The sequence below is a fragment of the Neopelma chrysocephalum genome, unplaced genomic scaffold (assembly GCF_003984885.1).
Source record: "Neopelma chrysocephalum unplaced genomic scaffold, ASM398488v2 Primary Assembly neopelma1_81, whole genome shotgun sequence".
NCBI lineage: Eukaryota > Metazoa > Chordata > Aves > Passeriformes > Pipridae > Neopelma > Neopelma chrysocephalum.
The window spans coordinates 932,919-958,190 of record NW_020897743.1 but is presented as its reverse complement, the minus strand read 5'-3'; the positions used below and the strand labels follow the sequence as shown (position 1 = coordinate 958,190).

The 25,272-nt window shown below is 41.7% G+C and overlaps 1 protein-coding gene across 3 annotated transcripts in view; it reads right to left on the bottom strand.

The window, feature by feature from the left end:
• Positions 1-23,322, bottom strand: part of DACH2 (dachshund family transcription factor 2) — a 249,301-nt gene extending 225,979 nt beyond the window's left edge. For all 3 annotated transcript variants that reach the window (XM_027690399.1, XM_027690400.1, XM_027690403.1), the window contains exon 1: positions 22,798-23,322. In XM_027690399.1, coding sequence (XP_027546200.1) covers positions 22,798-23,291 — 494 coding nt within the window. In that variant the 5' untranslated portion in view covers positions 23,292-23,322. The remainder of the gene's footprint in view (positions 1-22,797) is intronic.
• Between the last annotated feature and the right edge of the window lie 1,950 nt (positions 23,323-25,272).

Below are 25,272 nucleotides of genomic sequence, written 5' to 3'. Positions count from 1 at the left end.
CACAAAAGTTCTACTCAAAATATTCTTGCTAGCAACAATCTGCACCAGAATTAGTGTCTCTCAAGTAGCAAGTGTAGCATACACAACAATCTCAATGAGAGAGGCAATTAACAACTGCTGCAAAATATAATTATATATAAAGATGGTTTGAAAGACAATACTCTATCTAAAATGACCTCGCTGTATTCACAGCACTGATAAAACAGTTTTCCTTTAAAAAAATGCTGCTTTTTTTATTCATCAAAAGAGAAAAGCCCCAAGGTCACCTGTCAATAACAGAACAAACCCTCAGTAAATCACAGTGCTTCACAAATAAATTCCTCATCAGTAATTAAAACCAGGCCTCTCTGGCCCTGTGTTATCAGCTCATCAAATTCATTGCTCATCTAGAATAACAGATCCACATCTGCAGTCATTACAGCATGCCAGATAAATCAATCCTCTCAATGATGCTTTGAGCCATCTCTGCTCCCTTTTAACCAGCCCGATATTTATTTCCCCCTGACACTTCTGACATTCTATTTACTGTAGGCAAATGGAACTCATACGGCACCTTGTAATGGCTTTACCAAAGCCCATTGTGGGGCATATCTTCCAAGACTGATGGGCGCAATAAACAAGGTTTTATGGTGTAAGTGTGAGCTTCCAACTTCTTTTTTTCCAGGAATTTGACTTCTGCAGTGAAGATGGTTTATTACATTTGATTGCAGGTGGAAAAAGCTATATCCACTTAGAGACCTGTCAGCTAAAAGCAAGCGGGAAACTTTTGAAATAATATTATTTTTGTAATTTTATTTTCTCATTGATAACAATACCGAATAAAGCATCTCCCTGTCAGGGCTTGGAAAGCCAACCCATAGTTTATCATTCCACCTCCGCCCTCCCTCCCACCAAATCAAACACAGGGCTGCTCTGTAAACTTCAAAAAGGTACAACAGCAATATATAACCACCACATATGTACAAAGCACATCCCAACCCCTCCCCAGCATTGCTGTTTCCATTCAAACCTGAGCTGCGTGTGCTTAGGCAGGGACCCTCATATTAACAGATGAGGTCAATCATCTCTTGGGTGGCATCAGAGCCCAAGAAAAAAAATCACAGGCTTGTTAAATTTACTGCACAAACCAAAACTTTTCACTGTTCAGTGCTTTCTTGGATAACAGACTGTTGCCTTCCAAATGAGAACAGAAATTGTTTCCTTGAGAGTGAAACAAACAGCACAAGAACCGCTTTTCAGCATGAATTTTGATTGTTTGTACACTATCACAGCTGTTCTACTTACAGAAATTGGGTGAAAAATCTGTTCAAACGAAAAAGCGTTTCTAGAATCTGAAAGTCTCCCAGAATATCACACGTGTAAACGGCTCCGAGTTCAGCGATTTCCAGGACGTGAGCAGATCCCCCCCTTCCCACGGGAGGGTGGTGTTTCCATGTACATATGTACATTTATGTGGGATATGCCTAAAGCATATGCCAGCCGTCCAGGAATCTCACTTTTGTCCTAGAAATCTGCGACAAGAGGAATTACACTGGGTATAATTTGACCACAGAACTGAATTTCCAGTGTGGGAGAGCAGCCTGGGCAGCAAGGCAGCCCAGCTCCCAGAATTCCAGCTCACCCCCGAGCCAAGGCTCTGCACCTGGATCCGTGTGGCTCCACACGAACCAGCCTTGGGAACGAGCAGGGCTCCACTTCACGCCTCTCATTATGCACGGCTCCAAATTGACTTGCATTAAATTACTGTCACAGTGCTAGTGGAGCTCTCCTTTAGCATAGATTAAAATTGTATTTCTGCGTGTCAGCGATGCCTCCCTCACAGCAACACGAAAAGGCTGGTAAAAGTCCTTTTTTGCAACAAAAATAGTGCTCAAGGCTACAGGAGGCTATGAATTCTGAGATCCTCTTTCCAACACTGATTCAAAAATGACAGGATATAGTCTTTTCCTTAATGAAAAATCTATATTTATCACTCTATTGTTCTTGTGTACTGATCCTACTGCTCTCTGAGGCCAAAGTTTGAATATATTGGATTTTGAAATAATAGCCCAAGGCTCCGAGATGCTGGGTCATGATACATAAATGATGAGAGGGTTGTTCCCTATTTCTCTGCTTCTCACCACAAAAACAAAATACAAATTCCAGGGTGAAAATCTTCAGAAGTCTACATTATCTGTAAAGTGCAAATTATGTGGGATATTCACAGAACTATAAACGATAAAATCAGACTATACTGAGAAAGATGTTCTGCCTGCTCTAGAAATGAACCAGTAATTTGTTGCTTTAATATCACAAAGTCCTATTTTTATATAACCATAGATGTGACAAGCTCAACTTGTTTGGATTTTTTAACCTTAATTCCAATTGAATTTGCTTATAATACAGAATCAAATGTTTGAAAACATTAATTTAAGAGAAAGGGACTGAAATCACTAATCTGTTATACTTCACCCTTTGATTCTCAGGTATAACAGGGATTGAAAAAGAAGAACCCTCCAGCTATAGCCTGTTGGTACTAGGAGAATAAAGAGATAAAAAAACCCTTTTTTTTTTCTTATGGCAAAATTTAAGGCTGCTGTTATGATGAAACAAAGGGGAGAATCTGGAAAGTATTTTTCCCCTTCATCCCATAATAAAATAGAGCTCCTAATACATAGGGTTCTGTAAAGCTGCACCTCTACACCACTATATTTTCAGTGTATGAGGAAGAGCTGCCTCTCCACATTTTGTTTCTTGGATTCGTCCAACTTTGCTTTGACCTTGAGTGACTCTGGCGTAAGTTTTCCAAACCAGCCACTGAAATCCTCCTCTTGCCCCAATATCCACCGGAATCTCATGTGACCCTGGGGATATCTGATCCTCATGCTTTTTTTCAATTACCTGAAAATTAAGATCTGAGATTTCCAAACTCCTTGAGCAGTTTAACATCCAACACCACGGGAGAACGAACACCTCGGGGAATTCCTGACATTACCACAACACTAAGTGCCATGAAAATGCAAATAAAACTTAGTCATGCTTAATGAACACTCTTTTTAAAAGGTGTTAAATTTACATTATGAATGATATGTGTATATAGTATGAATATAGTTCATATATATAAAAATAAAACTTAATGATGGGGCATGGGTTGTTGCATGATAAATTATTATTTTTAGTATTTTTTTGTCCAGGCATACTGCATTTCTGGGATTTTTTACATGTAAATAATGCTTTTATTAACAGAATAAAGTGCAAGCTCAGTTCTGCAAATCTTAAAGAAGATAATTCCATGAGTCTTATTTTACAGCACCAAGCGAGACTGACTCCAACAAAACCCCTACCTCCTGGACATGGCACCTCTGTACAAGGGTTTTAACCAAGAATCAACCCAGTTCCTGCCCAACAAACAAACACAACAACCCAAGGTTGTTCAGCCCACAAACATGCCTTCCATGCACCTTCCCACGAGTCTCACAGGGCAGCTGCTCTGCTCAGGAGAGTAGATGACTTACAGTGACTTATTCTCTCCAACTGTCTTCAGTAAAATAACTTATCTGAAATTTATTTAAAAAAATATTACAGGGAAATGCTGTTCCCCTTCAAGTTTTTATGTTGCCATAATAAAAATATTAGTACGCTCCTAAAAATTAATTTTTTAAGTCTGAACTGGAATCTGGGTACCCTCCAGCCTAAGAAGACTGCATTATTGAATATACGTTACTTTTCTAGATTATTATGCGTGTATTATATATTTTACACACACACACACACACACACAGAGTGATTGTTTGGTTTGATTTTTTAAGTAACTTTAATGGCTTACCCAAGGTGAATATATTATCCTGGTAAAGGAGCATTTTTTTCAGTGTTGGCAGGTAACAAAAACAAGATGACATGGTCAATGCTCCCGGACAGCTCTGCTCCCATTCCTTCAAACTGTTCCCCCAACAGTTTCCAAGATGAAAGTGCCTCTTGAATTTACACAGTCACATTCCACTGTTCTGTTTTCTGTTTGTTCAACACACTTTCCCAAATAATTTCTAACAATTGCTTGTTAGGAATCACATTGCTGCAGGTTAAGAAATGCTAAAAGAGGTAATGCATCTTGCCAAATATTCAGATACACATTTTTACAGGCAGGTTGCCTACACAGGTTTAGAGACACAAGTCTGATCTCAAAGGTAAAGAGACAAGATCTGGCTGTGATCTGTCTAATACCAGTGTTTTCTGAATAAAGGTAACTACATAAAGAGCCCTCAGGCAATCTGTTTATATTTAAATGGATCCAAAGTTGATGTGCCCTGTTACTATTTCATCCCTGGCAGAGGGTTGGAAGCTCAGCAGCGAAGTAAATAGAAGCCACGTGTACCAGCACGCTCCACAAAGGGGAATAAATAAGTTCCCTTTCATAATGGATAAGTTGAGGTGCCCTCACCACCCCCCAAACTATCACTGTGCCCACTGCCAAAATTAGACATTCATTTCCTGAGATATTAATAACAATATTAAGTATCTTCTGCACAGAGAACCACTAAATCGTACAACTGGCCAAAGAACCCACTTGAAAAACACGAGATTAGCACTTCCCCAGCCCTGCTGGCCAAGATACATGACTGGTAACAAGGGTTTGTAAACATCAAAGCCTGCAGAAACAAGAACTTTTCCTGGAAAAGTATTAACCCACGTGTTTGTACAGCCCTGAAATCCCAACTTTACCTTCTTATGCTTCACTAATTACTTTAATGACTGCTTATTTCTCCTGACTCTTAAAACAAGCAGAATATGGTCAAGAGAGATTCATTTGGCAGAATACACACTCAAAGGGTAACCCATGTACAACCTCCACAGTTTAAAGGGGACATGCACATCCTCCCAGTATTCCCACTGGTTTTTTCCCCCCCTCTCCACTCTCCCAGACTTTCATAGAGCTGTAATTTGAAAACCATTGCATATCCCAGCTTGAACAGCACTGAGTCATAGACAGTTAATCACAGGCCCACAGTAAAGAGAGTTGACCTCTTTAATGTTTGTAAGTCATCAAAAGTACAAGTTCAGCAATTTCTGAAAAACCAAGATCAAAGATTATAACTTTAAAGAAAGAGCAGAGCCATGGAAATACATTAAAATGATCACACAAGTATGCTCAGGGTGTCACTTCACACTCATGCACTATTAGGCTCTGAAAAAGAGATGAAGCAGTGTGTCCTACTGCTGTGGGAAGTGGGAGACTACTGCTTTCAGTTTATCAAACTCGAGTTTCACCCATATGGGTGAAGAAAGATTGGTCACATTATTCTTGTGAAGTCAAGGAAACCTGTCCAACTGGGCTTTATTCCATATTACCCACGATTCCAGAAACTGCACCCCATACACTGACAGGCTGGAGCCTTGAATATCTAAATGTTCTACTATTTCTTAATATTTGCCAAAACCTCAATCCAATGACAGGATTATACATTTCTTCAAAAATATTCAATTACCCCAACCCCCAGTAAGACCACAGAAAGGAATTAATTTGGATTTCTGGACTAAATTCATTTGAAATTAGCAGCCAAATCAATAAGACCACTCCTCTCTAAGAACTCTCATTGCTCCCAAATGTCACAGTTTAGACCTTACCACTGAAACAGGAACTTGCTTTAAGACCATACTAGTGAAGGTGCATAATGGTTTAGTATTTTGTGTATTAACTTTCTTCCCTTTTACTTGGGTATAATCCTTTCCTTCATAAAGCAAAAGACCAATTAGCAATGCTAATAATTGAAACACACTTGCCTCCACTTTCTCAGTATGTCATGCATGGCCCATAGGCAGCTTTGAGAACATGCAGAGAGCCCAAAATTGGCTAAAAATCTCTCACATTTAAGAGACTTCACAATTTGAAAAGGCTGCTACATATTTTAGAGACCATCATCTATCTCAGCAGAGAGAACTGGCCATTCTATGTTAGCCCAGCACTTAAACCCACCAAGAGGAACTCAGGGGAGTAAACTTAAATGATTTAAAACTTTCTGAACACAAAGAAAAATCATGAGATGGCTCCACTACTGTATCTATCAATTGTGAAGTCTCAGAAGAATTCTTTCCAGTTCAACTTCTTCTAAGACCAACAACTTAATTCATAAAATGAGTGGCTATTTACCATCTGTTGTCACATGTCATTACTCAATGGCAACTGCCCAGTGCAGAGATAAGGAAAACATCTGAATGAGCAGCTGGGTGAGATAAAGCCCTGAGCATGTGCAGGCACAGCAAATAAGAGAGATCCGAGTCCTTCCTACAGATCACCTTCTTCCAATCTGCCCAAGCCTAACAGGTGGGAAATTCAGGCCACAGATCCCAAGGGCTTTTAGATTCCTCATTGATGCTACAACTTTAAAGATTATCATCTACAAATGGTACCTCAGCAAATGCCCATCTCTGACATCCTGACCTCAGTACCACAGTCCTTCCAGAATAAAATATCTCAGCCAAAAGCCGTGAGGGTTGGGAAATTCAGCCACTTAAAGAATGGCAGCTGGATGTCCACCACGCTCTCCACTGAGCTATCACACACCATAAGCCTCTATTTTTATCTCTTATTGTGGTATCTGCATCCAGCCAATCTAAAAGAAAAAAAATTAAGTAGTCTATGACTATTTGCTCATTAATTATCAGAGAATCTCCCACACTAAGAGGAAAACAGTTCCACTGGAAGCCCTCACTGCGATTTAAACCTCCGATGGATCCCAGAACCTTTTAATCCCATAAGAAATCCTGTCTTTTTGAGACTCCTGTAATTTTTACAAAATATACTTAGACCTTGTGTCCTGGAATTAGTTACACACATGTTCTTGCACAAATACTTCGTGCAAGAGCTCTTCAACAAGGTCTTCTCACCTTTCCTTTTGAGAAGAATTTGGGGGGATAATGATGAAAACACATGTAAAGACAGATGTGAACTGATTAAATTCAGTCCTATTGCTGGAAGGTACAGAAAGAAATGCAGCCTCCCCATCCATGAAGTGTTTATGAAAACATTCCACCAGCAATTTATGTGTGTGTCAGACAAATGGAAGCAGTGTCAGAACTTGCATCCTTTACGTCGAAACATCCAAAAACAACACAGAAAAGCCAAATCATCCACCTACCCCGGTCAGCATTTTAACTGCTTTCAAATTTCATTTGCTTAAGGTTTTTTTTTTCTTTTTAAATCCCTATCATACACCTAAGCACTAACAAAAGGATTATTTTGACATCATTGCTTTTGGCTTCTCTTGGGGGATTCCTACCTCTAATAAAAGTGTTTCACACCTTCTCCTCGGATTGGATCAGTAAACTTGTGTCTGACAGACACAGGAGCACGAGCCCTACACACAGGCAGGGAACCTGAGGTTCCTTATGGAATGAGGCAGATGCTGTAAGACATTTTTGGGGACTGTGGAACCTACTGCTTATCTATATATAGTATCCTATGAATTAATATATTCCCTGCATGAATACTTTCTCACAAGGAATTGAGACATTTGTATATTCATACATTAATATACACAAGAATACCTGAAATTCCAGTTAGTCTCTAGAATATTCTTATTTTATTGGTACACTGCATGCTACCTGTGTACAGCGAGTACATTAACAACTGAGTAAAGGGAAAACAAGAGTAATGTATCACCAAACTCTCAGGGTTATCACCCAATACGAGCTGGTTTGTTGTACCTCTGGCAAGAGTAATAACACACATAGTTTGAACCCACTGTGGGCAAGTGCTTTAAGCAGGAGGAGCTTTTTATAAAGGCACCATTCACAAAAAAAAAAAAAACCACCAGAATTTGCTTACAGAGTAGGAAACAGAAACACAGTAAATCAGGTTGTTAGCTCTTCAAGAGGTGAAGACATGCTTCTTTTGTATAAATATGCTTAAAATATGAATTTATGATTATTTAAACATCTAAATTTAAGGGCTTTCAATCGTAACTGAAACAGAAACTCCCCAAACTAGGCATAGAACACGATCAAAAAGATGAACATTTGCTTTATTTGGGCACTTGCATTTTTACATTAAAAGGCAATGTTTTTAGTTTTCTTTAATCAGCTGTTAAGTATGCAAAAAAGAGAGACTGAGATACATTAATAGAAATACCTGACAGGCTCAGGACATCTAGCAGTACAATGACAAGCACTTTTATAAAAAACAAACCACAAATAAATGTGTTCTGTTTTTCAAACATTCTACCAGTGAAGCCAAATACAAAGACACTTGCACTATCTTGTTTACAAGAACTAGAAGATAAAGTACTAAGTGACTCAATTCTTGAACCTTAATAATTGAATTTAAAGTTAATATGGAAAATTATGGGCAAAGATTGGACAGAAGAATTATCCTCTTATGAAAAAACATCACTAAAGCAGGACTAGAAATAGCACAACAAGGCTTTATTATTGCTTTTTGAAAGCATACACAGATTTATCTTGTACCACTACAGTACCTTCAGCAGTTTCATTGTCAGGTCCCATTTTCTGCTTCCTCCATTCTCCCCTTCTCCTGATTCAAAACCATCCCTTTAACACATCATTCCTAATTAGATGATTAGTGCTTGGAAGGGCAGGAGATAAGTCATTTGCATAATTTAATCATAAAAAGAAGTTAAAGATACAGATTTTGCTGTTCGTTTGTACAATTATCTTCACCAGCCTGGGGGGCTGAGATATTAATGTGATTAAACAGTATTTCTGCAAACAGGCAACTGTGTGTCCTCTATTAAAGCAGAGCTGGAGGCAAATGAAAAATTAATTTTAGAAGACAATCAATTTTATTCTACATGACTGTAATAAATAACAGCCCATCTGCAGACAAGTCATTAGGCCCTGGGAGGCTACATGTGTCACAAAGTCTAAATGACACACAAGGCCGAATTTTCCACCAAAACCAGAGTGAGCAATAAATAGTCCACCAAGGGTCATTCCCGTTCAGAGGGTGCAGAGGATTCCCAGAAAAGTCAGGTGCATGTGTGAAGTCCTGCGCACTGACCATCATTTCAGCTCGTAGAGTATTCAGAAATTCAGGTACTTGGTGGTTTGCCCTTCATGTTTTCAGTCTTTTCTGAATTCTACATGCAACAATAAATCAAGAGCTTACTAAATAGCCAGGATGCTACTTATGATACTGTAAACTTTGAAATGCACATGCTTATTAAATACATCATAATTAACAGTTTACTACTTTTTAAACTGTTAAGATGCATAGCATTGCTTTTCACTACTCTCCAGTCACCTCCACTTAGACTATTAAACTCCCCTCAACAAATAAAAATCTAGACAGTCTCAAATATACGAACTATGATTATGCTTAAGTAAGGATTTCTGAAGATCAGCAATGTAGAATATATGCAGAGTAATAAGTTCATAGTATTCACTCTACTGAAAATATTTTCCATTTATCACCATCCCTCAATGGAAAAAAGAAAATATTCCTATGCAAGTTTGCACAGAAATCCTGTAATCCTTCAAAAGAGTTTACCCAGCAATGCAAGTATACATTTATTGGCTTTTCCTACCTCTAGCCTATGTAGTGCCTTTTATTATAAGAATCCAAACACACAGGCTCTTTACTGGAATGGTTTGGGGTTCCAACACATACTTCCTCTATGTTTATTTTTTGTATAAGCACTTAAAAAAACCCCAAACCTATACAAATGTGAGTTTAGCTAAATACAACCGATTTCTCGCTTCCAAATTTGCACAGAACATTTCCTGACATGGACCAAGGCAATTCACAGATTGATTCCTGGATGTGCACTGAGGTTTGGATGCTTTCTGGGCCGGTGATTCAAAACCACTGAACTCAGTTGAAAGACTCTGGTCCTACAACAGTTCCACTGCAGAATTTAACCTGCAATGAGGTCAAAAGGACAAAGCAATCTCCTCCTTCATGGAGATCCAAGCCCTTCGAGTTCATTCAGTCTCCTCTGCAGGACTGCACAGAAAGCAAGAGTTGGGTCCATTACTGACCACTGCTATTTGTTTTAAGACCGTCAACAACATCACAGTGAATTGAATAGAAAAGACTCTTATCTGCTCAGAAAAAGGACAGTTGAAACCACAGTTTCAGAATGGGATATTGTGAAAAATCAACAGAAGGAAAAGGAAGTTTCCAGTGTTGCCCACAGTCAGACAACAGAACTAAGCAATCAACAGAAGCACTTAAATAAAACTGCTCTTTGAAAACCTACTGCCTGTAGATTTGTTTACTATCACACAAGTTCTGATAGCACCAGACTTCAAAGGGGATTATTTTAGAAACAATGTGACATCATCAGATAAACAACTTCATGTGCATAAGATGCTAAAAAGAGCTTCTAACCAAAAAGCAGAAAAGTGAACAGCAGCACCAAAAACCAACCAAACACCAATATCAAAATATGCTCAAGAATCTTAAACTTCTTGAGTTTAAAAGACACTTTTAAAACTCAAAGACAACTCAAAGACCATTAAACGCAGCAAATGAAACCTGCAAGTGGTGCCTGTTATTTGGGTATTTAGTTATTCTGTTGTTATTGTCAATGACAGCTCAGTCTGGATGATGGGAAAAGTACCTGTGACAGCAAAGGATGGGGGGAAACAATTGTCACAGAACAGGTCCATTCAGACCCTAATACAACACGCTATTTAAATCAAATGCTGGTAGAATAAGCCCCTTACCTGCCTTTCCTGAGCAGCAGAGATGCTCATCTGTGCCAGGCATTTAAGGTCCTGTTAATAGCCAAGTTTAGAAAAACAACGAAAAATATGGAGTTTATACTATCAGGAATTTCACACGAATGAATGAAAAAAAATTCTTATGAAGCGTTTCTATCGGGATCAGAATACACCAGCATTAAGAACTCAACTGATCTTCATTAAGAGAATATGAGGTCTCAAAAATGTATTTAAAATAATGCCATACTCTGAACTACTCTCGCAATCAGTAAAGATGACCACAATAAATAAGTCACCAATATTTTTTTGGTTTGCTTCCTCACCAACATGAATACAGATTCTCTCAGTGTAATAAAGAGTTAATTTTTCAGTCAGTAAGATTAAAAGCTAAAATCATAAACCTTTAAGGACTAATAACTAAGATGGAACAGTTTGCTAGAGGGCTGCTGGTTAGGGGGTTGGAGGGGGACACAACACTAAAACTTTGAAGAGAGCATATTAAAAAGGACAAGGTAAGGTAATGACCAGAAACTCCTCTAGGTTAACATGAAAGAGAAGAGGACTTAGTTCATGAAACTGCAGAACAGAAACATTCCTGAGTTCCAGCAGGGAGAAACAGATTTGTTTGAACCAAAAATCAGTTGTTCAACAAGTAAGGCAATTTATAGAAAAAGAGCAGAAAGAAATGACAGTGATTCTGGTTCTGATGTGAGACAAGGAATCTTAGTTTCAGTGAAGGACAGCAGGATCAATTAACCCTCCTAAGCACTGCTGACTGTGAGAGTGAGCCAGGTTTGCAGCACATTACAGCAAGAATTCTGGCCAAACCCCTTCTGAGATGCTCAACTCCAGGTACTTTGATAAGTCACCAATCAGATACATGAACTGCCATATAAAAAAACCCCTATTTACAATTAAGCTTTACAAGGTAAAAACTCCCCAAACCTACAAATACATCTTCCAGCAACAAGCTCATACAACAGAGGGAAGAGAACACAGAGTTCATTACCTTGGGTCCTGTTCCAGGATCCACACTCTGCTCTCCTCTGACTACCAGCATTTTACTACCTGGCTCACTTTCAGTCTTTTGAGGGGAGAGAGTTTGGAGGAGAGGTTTTGGTTTTTCTTTTTTAAACATGTATTTTAGGTCTCACTGGAAAGACTTGACTTTTTTCTTACTTTATTTTTCAGTATTATCTCAGAAGCTCTTTAGAAAATTGCCCTCCTTTAGCACACAACAACATTTAGAAGCAGGAGAGAAGAGCAGGCAGCTGCAGACACCTGCAGCAGCGAGGAGAGATGCCTTCATCAGCCTCAAAAAACAACAGGGATAAGGTTTCACAGACACAGGACATTCTCTGATTAACTGTCATCAAAACAGTCTATGAGCTAGCACAGAAAACTCGTACTAGGCAAAAACTGCTACATGTGTAAGAAAAAGCGTCATGTATAACATTTTAAATATACTGATTAGAGGTTCTAAATGAAGCTCAAAGTATTTTTTTCTTTTAACTAGCTTTATCTTCTTAATTAGCAACTCTTAAATTACTGTAACATACAAGTAACTAAATCCCCCTACTGGCACCACGGCTGTGCCAGGAGCTTTCTTACAGCCACCTTTTTTAAATTTTTTTAATTACAAATATACAAATTCTTCTTCTTGGGAAGCAGTGGGGAATAAGACAAATCTAATCCTCAGGACGCACACAAGATTTCAGGAAATCATTTGAGAGACAGAGATGGCACAATCTGAACATGACATGGTTGATTCCACATGGACCTGCCAAGGGACCACGGCAGCGGTTGCCTGAGACACCTACTCCCAGCTCCAACAACTCCCACGTCATCCAGTCATTCCAATAAAATCTTCCTTCCACAGCACAGTTATTTCTGTTCTGCAAAGTGGTTGCCCAGAAAGGCTGAGAGTCACAATCCCTGAACTACTTAAAATCTATCAGACAACAGCTCTGGACAACCAGCTCTGCCTGACCCTGCTCACACAGAGGAATTGGTCCAGATCATGGAATCCCACAACAGTTTGGTTGAAAGGGACCTTAAAGATCATCTCATTCCCCCTCCTGCCATGGGCAGGGACACCTTCCACTAGACCACATTGCTCCAAGCCCTGTCCAACCTGGCCTTGGACAATTCCAGGGATGGGGCAGCCACAACTTCTCTGGACAACTTGTGCCAGGGCCTCACCACCCTCACAGCCAACAATTCCTTCCCAATATCCCATCTAACCCTGCTCTCTGGCAGTGGGAAGCCATTCTCCCTTGTCCTGTCACTCCAGACTCTTGCCCAAAGTCCTTCTCCAGCTCTCCTGGAGCCCCTTTAGGCCCTGGAAGGGGCTCTCAGGTCTCCCTGGAGCCTCCTCTTCTCCAGGTGAACACCCCCAGCTCTCCCAGCCTGGCTCCAGAGCAGAGGGGCTCCAGCCCTTGGAGCATCTTTGTGTTCTCCTCTGGACTCACTCCAGCAGCTCCAGGTCCTTCTCTTGTTGGGGCCCCAGAGCTGGAGGCAGCACTGCAGGTGGGGTCTCAGGAGAGTGACACAAAGCAGGAGAACCATCTCCCTCGACCTGCTGGCCACAGTTCTTTGATGCAGCCCAGCACATGGGGGGTTTCTGGGCTGCCAGAAACATTGTTGGGTCATGTGGAGCTTCTCAGGCATCAACACCCCCAAAGCTTCCTCCTCAGGACTGCTCTCAATCCATTCTCCACCCAGCCTGTGTTTGGGATTGCCCTGACCAGGCACAGGAACTTGCCCGTGGCTTTGTCAAACTCCATGAGGTTTGCACAGTCTCAACCTTTCCAGCCTGTCCAGGCCCCTCTGGATCCATTTTTTCCCTCCAGTGTGCAACAGCACCACACAGCCTGGGGCTGTCAGCAAATGTACTGAGGATGCCCCCAATCCCACTGTCCATGGCACTGGTAGAGATGTTTAACAGAGCCAGTCCCAACCCCAAGCCCTGAGGGCACCAATCCTCCCTAGTCACCACAGCTCTGAGTGTGACCATCCAGCCAATTCCTCATCCACCTAGTGGTCCATCCATCAAACCCACACCTCCCCAGTTTAGAGACAGGGATAGCCACGATCCAGGTGCACAAGGACTAACCCAAGAGTGCTGACCTCAGCAATTCTGAGACTGCAGAACATGTCAGATTTGGAACTCTGTACACATACAGTGTGAAATAATTTTGATTAACTTTTTTAACTAAAAAGTGTTCTCTTTAAGCAGGTTTGGAAACAGGAGAGAAAAATGACTCAGAGTTCTGCTGATTTAAGGCACCACAAAGGCATCCCAGGCTAAAAGTTCTCTTGCCACAGACTGGACAGAAATCAAATTACAATCTGAGAATGTTACTCACTTACATGGTTGTGAGAAGTATAAAAAAATTAAAGACTTTTAGTCAGGACACCAAGATGGCTCCTAGAGCCCTGTCAGTTCATTTAGCAAATTTAGTTCATGTCCATAGCAAATGCAATTTAAAATAAATTTCTGGATTATTCCAGATCTTCTCTCTCTTATAAATATCTATAGCAAATTTTCAAAAAAAAAAAATCAAAGTTGATTTCCATGGTTAGAGAGGCACTTTGGAAAAACTCAGAAATTTAAATTGCATTATAAATATATATACTTGTATGTATGTAAATATTATTATTACACAACATGTGTATAGGTGTATAGTAATTGCATAAATCCTACATTACATCTAAATTCCACTTTTAATTTGTAGAGTAGTTGAAATGTGTTATCTGACAGAATATAAAAACTGTGATCAGAGGAGCCTATGGCCGGGGACAACAGTGAGGAAGATGAAGAACACTGAATGCAAAACAACGTGGAAAAACAGCATTGAGACTCTTTCAACTCAAAATCAGAGTTACCTCTGCTCAAAATATTGTCAAAATACTACCAGAGACAAGAGGAATGCAGAGGTGGCATTCCAAGGGGGAAGCACAACGTCCTGGCATGGAGCACATTTCTTTCTCTGAGCACAGGAAACCCTCAACAGTCCCAAAGCTGGTGAGATGTGTCGGGTTGAGTCTTGAATAGAACAACTCTAAGTGCTCTGATGATGCACAACATGACATATTTCAGTGCATTTGAGTCATAACCAGCACTTACTTTTAGACCAAATAAAGAGGTAACATCTTGATTCTGAAAACATATTTTTCCTCCAAAGCCCCCAAGGTAATTTTTCCTGTGTTTCTCCCTATTTAACCATCAGATATTCAGGAAAATAATCTGTTTTGTAGAAAGAGCAGAGGCAAAAAAAAAAAAATTAAAAATCATTACAGGAGGTGACCTCAAAATTCCAGGTCTACCCTACACTTCGTATGTCACACACAACTATACAAGTGTTAAAGGCAACTGAACTGTTGAACCAAAGTGGAAAAATATTTCAAAATAGTTAAGATTTTCACCTGATTCACTGATATGATACATCACAGAAGGTACCCAGCTCAAGAAGGACAGAAAAAAAGTTGAATTGCAGGGAAAATTCTGAAGGAACATTTATTAAGGATCTTTTTAATACTTACATTCCTATGGTATACTGTAAAATTCATTTCAATACTTCAGTACTATGTGCCAAATCCTTAACTAATCCTGTCACTAGAAACCTTCAATTAATGGCAATATTAATGGAGCTTTATGTAGCATAGATAATAAACCAGATGCATAATACAGCAAGATACCTCAAGTTTTACACATTACTAGTAAAAAGTCCATTAATAAAGAATAATCCAATAAAAGCTCTGTTTGTCGTGGCATTACCATACTTTTTAGTGTAAGAAAAAAAGAGTCTCCCTCTTAAATAACTATTAAATGCTTGGGGTTTTAACATATTGCTGCAAGCTATAATGGTTATAACTGTTAATCCAATACACCTTTTATACAAACCCATAAACACACGAGTGGAAAAATAGCACAGATGTTCATCTCTAATGCAATTTCCATCCAATTTCCTAAGTGCAGTCCCTGTGTGCAAACTAGCTTAACGTTATGTTTAGCTTGCAAATTCTTTTAATAAATAATGAATGCAATAAAACTGGTAGATCAATGGCAAGCTGAGAAATCATAAAAAAGCCTTTTGTGCTCGTGCTGTTGCCGATTTCAAACTTTAATCCAGCGACAGATCAATACTACTTTTTCTTTTTAACCCATCCCACAGATAGCAGGCAGACTGGATGGAGGTTAAATGCTGGTACCAGATATCAATTTCCAGAAACCTGATAACATCAGACACAATTGCAATTGAACATTTTATACCTTATCATATGAACAATATACACTGCTGAACATCACACCTGAAGCCGCTGTACAGTAATAAAGTGAGCACTTTAATTGGGTTCAGTTCTCACTTTTTGGAGAGGAGGTATTTGTGAGGGAGTCAAGAAAGGCTCTGACACAATCTATTTTAATGAGCAAAATGGGCTCAGCAGGTCAAGATGTACTGACAAGGAAATATAATCTCCCCACGCCTGCCAGTGACAATAAACTTTATATGCACACACAAAACAACAACATGGCTGCGCTCCCAAAAATAAAGGAAAGCAAACAAATTTCTGGTTTACAGGACTAGGATATTGGAACCTTCTGGGGCAGGTATCAAAGTGCATTAGTTAGTAGGTATCGGTGTTTCTTACTGGAGGCTGGAAAGTAGAGGGAGAGAAGAAACCCTATTACTGAGTCCCTTTGGGTAACCCTGCTTTTCCAAGAGGGAACAAAGATCAAAAGCGTGTACCCTGAGGGACAGTTCTAATATCAAGCAGGATAAACCTAAATCACTAAGAATCAGTACTAACTAACACACTTGTGCTTGGGAATGCAGGGTTAACTGTAACCTATAAAAACCCTGCCTTGGCTCACACCAAAGGAACACACCACAGACAGCAGGAACTCTGAAACAGCCTCGTTATGTTTGGGTTTGTTATTCGTGTTGTTTATGTAAATAATCATTAAAATTATGCATTTCCATACACCCACAGGCTTTCATTACACTGATAATCACACAAAGGACTTGCAAAAGAAACCAGACGGGAACGTTCTAAGTATTTTAAAGATCTGGATAATTTTGTTCCCAACTCCAGAAAATCCAAAATTCTGATTTCTGGAAAAGGCACAAAAGGGATTAAAGATCCCACGTTCAGGAAGTACAAGATCAGACCCAAAATGGCAGTAACGCATAATTCCTTCAGTAAATATGTCCCACCTGTGAGGAGAAGGGCTCAGATCCTAGAAACATTTCTAAGTTCTTTGCCCTTGTTCTGGCAAACTGCCCCTGGCATGAGAGGGAGGTTCACCTCAGCAAAGTCAAAACAGGGACGTTACAGCCCAGATTTCAACCCCTTTTTAATATTGATCCTGACAAACAGCCCTTACACGAGGCCAATTCCAGCCTGTGAGTAAGGAAATAAAAAGGGCAATTCTTCAAAATAGCTCATTGAAATATTTTCTGCAAAACTGCTACAGTAGGTAGAGACCAGTTTCTCACTCCAAGGCCACTGAAATACAACAAAACACGATCCTCTAATTCAGTGTTTTCTCCTGTGCTCCTCAGTCCCACCAAAGTTGATTTTCACTGCCTTTAAAAGCAGTGCACAACCCCAGCGTGAGAATAACTCCCCATCCCCAGAGCTGGTCCCTTCTGGAGCCTTTCTTAGCATAATGCTATTGCCACACATTGATATATTGGTGAGAGAAAGGCAAATATAACAATGCTAAAGCTTAAACTCATTTGAATAAACTGTGAATTTCTATTACATATATTGTTTCCTTTATCAAATTGGAACTACTGGAGCAAGAATACCAAGAATGCCAACATAAATCTAGATCTGTTACAGCCAGTTTCTCCAATTTATTCTCAGAAGCCTTAACGACAAAAAGTCAAAGTTCTTCTGTTCGGGGGAGAGATTAGAAAAAGGAACACTCCTCATAGTTTTTAAAATTAAAATAAAAGCGTCACAGAAATCAGGTTTAACAAAATGATTGCACAAAATCTTGTTTTATCCTCTGAAGAAAAAACAAAGACTACGAGTGGTTTAACGAACACTACTGAATAAAGCCAATAAAAACTGTGTATAGCCTATGTGGGAAATAGATCTTCACTATTCATGGCAGAGCCCTTTACACTTTGTGCAATGTTTTCTAGAATTTAAAAACTGTTCCACAAAGACACATTCCAACCTTCTTTATGATCTGTGCTCCACAGGTTCTGCTCCAAGATAATGGATACCAGACTGAACCGATCCAAAATTAACGGTGATCAGCAACTTTTCTAACATATCTGGCCTTAAATGTTAAGTAGTAACAGAAACATAATAAATAAGTACTTGAAATCTAACAGATGTCGAATCCAGACGTATTTAACTTTAAAAGAAAATTATTAATGAGGTAAAAAAAAAAAAACCAAAAAAAGAGAAAAAGCCTTACTTCAGCCTGTAATCAATTTGGACACAATGATATTCTATTTATAGCAACACTTTTAACATGTTCTAGTCTTATATTATTTATTCGGATCATTCCTATTACAATGAAATATTAATGCTGAGAAAGTGGTTACTCTATTAAGGAGCTATCCTATGTTTAGATTTTAATATTGATCTCCACTATTTGGGAAGAATTAATCATTCTCTAAGAAGCTGCATTTGCCTGACTTTGTGTTATAATACGATCAGAAGTTTAGCATCTTCCCCCACAACGATGCCACGATCAAATTTATATTTTGACCTATTCCTAAAGGCAATTTAGTTATTCCAACAGAAGGGGAAAAGGGGATACCGCCACTTTAAAAGCTTCAATCTCTTTGACATTGCTGGCAGTGTATGGGAACATTAATGCATCTGTCATGATAACAAGCTAAGAATAACATCTAGACATCAAACCGAGCAGAGAATCCATCTGAAGTGATTCATTCAGATCTGTCTCATTGATTTATTAAACACAGGGCAACATCTGCAGCCTCACAGAGCCGCTTGGCAAAATTAATGCAAGATCAATTCAAATGGAAAAAAGTGCAAAAGAGATAAATCAAAACACAATTTGCATGCAGTTCCACAATCAGGCTTATTGGGTGCAAATGCTCAATTTTCCTCCCAAAGCAAATGAGTTTAAATGTTGTTTTATCTTCGTAGAATTGTGTGATTTGAAGTGACAGTGAAGAGTTCTGCAGGTTGAAATGGTGAAAAGAAAAAAAGGAGAAGAAATGCTTGCAAAGACCTTTTGAATATGCAACAAGAATATCATTAATACCTAATTGTTTAGCTTTTTTGTCTTTGCTACAAAAACACAGTATTTTTCAGTTGTAGAAGTCTCAGTAGAAAATTACATATGTATTATGCATATCCACATGCAGGAAACACACAAATACTCCATTTTAGAGGAAAAGCAAGTTACACTTCAAATGGGGAGAGCTCTAGTGCTACGAAGAAAGAAGGGAATTTTAATCAAGGGTTCTCCACATCAGATATGCATCTGATGAAAATATTCAAGCTTTTTAGGAGTTTTGAACAAGCACAGACTTTCAAGGTGTCCAGAAAGAAAGAGGGATTTTTCCAAAAGTGTGACTACCCTGCTCAGAAAACAGGAAAATTCCTTTCTGCACCTCAAGCAGAATCCACTATGCTACTGAACTCTCTCCAGAGTATTTGAAGGGAGCCTCCTCTCCAAGGAAGAGAAGGAAACTGAGCAACTGATCTTTATTTTAAAATGCTAGCACCTCCAAAATTCACAAGTTTGGCCAAGTCTGAATGAATGCTAAATATTTACTTGGTCAAAGAAGTTTACATATGATCAGATGTCCACAATGACTATCAATATACAGGAAACTCTGTGCAGAGCTACACCACCGGATTGCTTTAATTATAATCTTGACATCAGTCTCCTAATAAAAGACAGAGTATTGCTGACTATAAGGTAGCTTTTAATAGACAACATGACTAGACCCTCCAAATCTCATAAAATAAAATGTCTGCATTTACTGCTTAAATTAATTCCTAAAGCCTTTTATTGTTTGTGAATAGCCAAAGCAGTACAAAATATGAGCATAACTGGATACTTTAAATCATAAAAAATACACTATGCACTGAAATGCTGTTTTCTGGAAAGTATTCTGACTATTCACTGAATAATCCAGACCAACATTATGCTTTTTCAGTGGCCAGCAGCATCCTCCAAATACAGAACCCTGTAGAAGAGGTTATGATCGTACTCATATAATCCTATTTTTAAGGACTGACATATTTACAATCATAAGTATGTTCTCACTCCAGTTTTAAATTTCATTTTTAAATAAATCCTCATTATAGTTTTTTTTATTTTAAGGAAATGTTATGCTTTACTACCAAATTTAAGCATGTGTCCCTAATTTAAGTAATCTTGTAAGGTATTGCCAATCAGGAGCCAGATTTTGTCAAGATGTTGTACTCACTACTCACTGGAAGGTACGACCTGGAATGAAATGAACAGTTAGTTTCAGTTTTACAAGCCTTGCTTCCCAATTAGACTGCATGATGATGGCTAAACATTGTAGGAACATTTTGTTTACATGTGAATGAAAAATTAAACAGTAAATGTGAACGTACTAAAAAACCACTCAGGTCAAAGCTGCTGGATACAGGTAACTGCTGTTACACTCAGAACACAAACACACCAAACAACTTTCGCTGACGGGAGTATTTCTCTGCAGACAAACTCAATTAAAAAAAAAAAAAAGGGCAATAGAGTAAGCAGGGGAAACAGAATTTCTCTTTTTTTCAGTTATACATAATTGATGGTTTGCATTTCAATTAAAAAAAAGCTACAAGTGTACACTAACGTAAGACATGCTGACTTTTAGAAGTCAACTAACAGTGAAAATAATGATACCCAGCGTTTCTTATTGCTTTTTCTAGCAGCTCGTGAGTTTAATGCAGTATTTCTACAGTATTCAAATACGTACATACAAATCCCCAGAGATTAAAAAAATATTTATTACGAAAGCAACATAATATTCCTAATTGAAAGTAATGCTTCTGAAGATCACATTTTTCCAAGTGTTTACTTTCCAGGTACAGAACTAAATCCTGTGTGCACGGCTTTAACAGTTCTACCACATCTGATTTGTTTGGTAACACCGCAGTGCTTCCCAGGTCACTTCACAGCAAACACAAATAATTAGATTACTCGTGTAATTTAGCTGTTTTCATCCAACATTCTCTCCAGTAAGTATGGACTGATCAAGGGAAAAAATAATCTGTAAGTAAAATGACGTACAAAAAGCATTTAATTAGCATGATGGAACACAATTAACGTTAAGTCACAACCCCTGAGCGAAGTTTCAGGTGTGCTGGTAACACTCTTCATGCTTCACACCTGAAACACTGAATGCAAAACACATGGGTATCAGCAGGTTCCTGGAACCAGTGGCGCTTCCATGAGACATAAACAAAGGCTGAGTGACGGTTTCAGTAAATATTTGGGGAAATGTACCAGGATTTGTTTTTCTTGAACAGGTAAAAATACAATGTTTTCAAAACAGGGCAAGAAGAGCTTGTGCTTAAGCACATTCAACACGTGTGTTCCTCAGCTGAGAGCTCTGGCTCCGCTCAGACACGTTCCTGCCCTGGTAGAGCCCCCTCACACTCCTCCTGCCTTATCTCCAGCCTTTGGCCTGGGCTCTGTTCCACTCACTGCTCCTTTCAGACCCCCCAGAGCATCCCTTAGTCCCTCACCTGCCTCCCTCCCCACTGCTCCCTGCCTTACCTATTCCCTCGTCCTATCACAGCCATAACTCTTTGTCAGAGGGAGACAAAACAAGAGTTGTGAAACCCAAGTTTTAAATATTTACCACTTCAGCATTTCCAGATCCTAAATCACTGGTTGTAAGGAGAGCAGAAACCATCAGATTTTATCTACAGGCTGTATCATCAAATCAGATCCTGTACTTCCCTATAGGAAAACTTTGGCATGGTCACAGAAATTAAGGAGATGTATTTCTTTAATCGTCAACTTTCATACTAGTTGAGTTTCAGAAACATTTCAAAGAAGCATTTACATGTTAAACGTGTCCCTGAGTAATTAAATGTATTTGAATAATATTAATGTAAGTCTCAGAGCTTACTTATAAACCCATCACTTGAATAAAGCAGTAGGTGTGATGTCACCGAAGTGCCTGACATTGAAATGGGCAGCGGGAGAAGGAGTTACAGAAACAGAACAGGAGCAAGAAAAGAAACACGTAGTTCGTATTAGTATATCTAGGAATTAAGTGCATCTCTAAAACGACACCTGTAATATAAAATGATTTGAAACAAAGGAAATACTGCAATCAAAAACGGACGCCCAGTCTGCTCCTACTTCAGCTCACAGCGGCGAGAGCAGGATCAGGCCCCAAATTAGCACGAAATCAAGTTGTTATTACAAAACACCCACGTTCAGTGCTAAGCAATTCGTGACATAAACCCCAAAGTTATTGCAGATTTGCACGCTGCAGGTCGGATATCGCACCCAAAGCTCGCTGAAAGCTCTGCACAGAAAGTTTGCTGCCACAGAAAGCAGGAGCACGCTGGCAGGGAAATGTTTCCGAGGAAGTCCCTCGCCAACTGCTGAACCAGGGAATGTCATCCCCAAACTCGCTGCCTTCCCCTCTGCCCCACGGCACCAGCGTTTTCACCGAGCCCCGAGAGGGTTTTGTGTTTATTTAGATCATTATCATTTCTAAAGGCAGCAGCCGCGAGGTCACAGACCAGGACCGTAACCCCGGCTCTGCAGGACCCAGCGGGGATCTCCGGGCTCGGCAGGGCCGGGGCTCGGACCGCGGGGCTGGAACCGCTGCGGGAACGGCCCCTGCCCGGGGCACCGCCGAGCGACGGGTCCCGGGCAGAGCCGCGAGTTCCAGCGGGAGAAAAACAGCGGAGAAAACTTTCCGCTTTGTTTTTTTTTTTCGAGGAGTGCTTTCGGGAACTACCCCTGGGGAAAAGTTTGGAGCCCCGCGCGGAGCCGCTCCGCTGCCCGGCGCTCCCGGCACCGCGGCGCTCCGGGAAGCCGGGAAAGTTTTCCACGCCGGCCCCGCCGCCCCCAGCCCCGCTCCCCCGCATCCCCCCGGCGCCCCCGCACCCCTCACACGACCCCGGCGCCGCGGGGCGTGCGCTCACCTCGCGTTGGTGCAGTCGTTGTACAAAGTTTCGAAGTCCTTCCTGGTGATGAGCTTGCAGCGGTTGACGCCGGGCTGGATGGCCCCCAGCCCGCGCAGGATGCGGACCTGCTCCACCGTGCACACCACGGGCGATATATCCAGGCGCTTCAGCTTCGTGTAGACCGTGTGCAGCCCTCCCACCAGGTGCTTGAGGAAGAGATCAAAGACCTGCGGCAGGCAGATCAGCTCCTGCCCCTCCACGAGGAACGAGGCCACCTTCACCCCGTGCAGGTCGACCATCTTACACTCGTTGCCGCCGCCGCCGCCGCCGCCGCCGCCCGCGCCGGCCCCGCCGCCGCCGGCCGAGAGGAAAGTGTTGACGAGGCTGTTGGTGAGACGCGGGGACTCCGCGGGGCTGGAGTACAGCGGGTCCGCCCGGAACAAGCCCGCCGAGCCCCCCGCGCCGCCGCCGCTGGAAGTGGCGGCGATGACGGGCGGCGCGGACACCGCCATGGCCGGCGCGGCTCCCGCGGCTGCTTCAGCCCCGCGCTGCGCTCCGCGCGGAGCCGCCGAGCCGCCCGCACGCAGCGCCCAGACCCCTCCCCAGCGCCGCCGGGGGAGACTGACGGCGCCCTCCAGCCAATGCGCCCCGCCCGCCGCCGGCACCGCCGCCGCCAGTGGCTGCGGGCGCGGGCGGGGCGGGGCAGCGCCGGCCCGCACCTGGGGCGGGGGCGTGAGGGGAGCCCCGGCGGTAGCGGGGACCGCCCGCCCCGCAACTTGGGGCAAAGTTTCCGTGGGCGCTCCCCGCGCTGTGAGAGGGTCCCGTGGGGCTCCCCAGGACGAGAAGGGGTCCCGTTTCCCGGGCCTTGAGGGGGTCCCACTGCCCGGGACGCGAGGGGGTCCCGCGGGGCTCCCCGGACAGCAAGGGGGTCCCGCTGCCCCGCGCTCTGAAGGAAGGGAAGGGAGCGGTCCCTTCCCCCGGGGGCTGGAGCGGTCGCTGCGCTCTACCCCGTTCCCGAGTGTTCAGACACCTGTGCCCCGCCGCGGTGGGGAGCGGGGGTGGCGGTGCGGGGCTGCCTTTGGGACGGGACACATCGGACCCGTCCGGACTGGCGGGCGCGGCAGCTCCGCGCAGAGCTCCGGGCCGGGCACGGGCGGCGGGACAGCGGCAGCGCAGCGCGGGGGGGTCGGTGTGCAGCGAAATGAGTCGAGTCCAAAGCCAACTCAAGAGCTGAGCCCCTCCCGAGAGGGGCACAGGCAGGACGGAGGGAGAGAGCTGTGAGAGATGAGGAAGTTTGTGATCCCTCGCACGAGGCAAAGCCCGTTCTCAGGAGGTCTGAGATGTAATTGCCTGATGTTTCCAGGCTCGACGCGGCATCAGTTGTGGTTTAGACACAATGGCCTCGGACCGCTCCTCACGCCCGACTGTGCGGCCGCACCAGAAGCACCATCTGGTACTTCAGTAAAACCCCGCGGTCCCGGGAGCCGGGAGGATCCTGTGGCTCCCCCACCTGAACCAGGTCGGTTGCCACAAGGACTGCCAAGATTTGTGCGCCCCTTCTCCCTGAACAAGTGGAGTCGAAAGATGGTCAGACAAATTCTATAGAAAGGAGTCGAGTGACAGAATCACACCCAGCAGCAGCCAGGACACGCTGGCTACACTGGTTATTTGCTTATTACCCTCCCCCAGTGTACGTACATTACATCTCTTTTAAGCTCTTCCCTTTCTTCCTTTGTTCTTCTTGCCTTCTGTTTGTTTCCACTGTTTTTCAGTCTTTTATCTTTCCTTCTTTTCTAGTCCTTTAACTTTTTCACTCCCCTCCTTTCTTTCTAGCTTTCTCCTAAGACATTCAGTAAACAAAGCAAACAGTAAAGTATAAACAAAACTTTTCCAAGCAAGCAATACCAACAGAGCATTTCAGCTATTTCCATGATTCCATCTTCTCCTTCCTTTTGTCAGGCTTGCTTATTTAGGCACCTTTTCTGCGAAGTTGAATATTTTTGCATTATGAGTAATGAGGGAAGATGACTGTGTGCTAACTAAATTGCTATATTTGTGAACATAAATTATCTAAATTACACTCTGAAGGAACCTCCCCTTCTCCCCATTGATTTCCTGTGTGTTCTCAGAAGCCTGGCCACTGGTTTTAGGCCCATAACCTGACTGCCTGAAACTATGGCAGAATTTTCACATAAGTTAAATGAATGCTTTTCAATAAGAGTGCTCATATTTTAAACTAGTTCATGCATCTGTTTAGGATCCAAACCTTAGATTGGAAGCTCTGCGGGGCTGGGACTATTTACCTTGGCAAAATGTTTAGTACAACAGAGCGCTGAACTCATCTGCAATTTTTATATACTGGGAATCATAGAAATAATAAATAACTGGCTTCAAATAGAAACTTTTGGGCGTTAATTTTCTGGACATAATTGCCATTAGGAGATCTAATAAATCAGATTCAAACACTGCCTTTTTAAGGACTTTTTTTTTTCA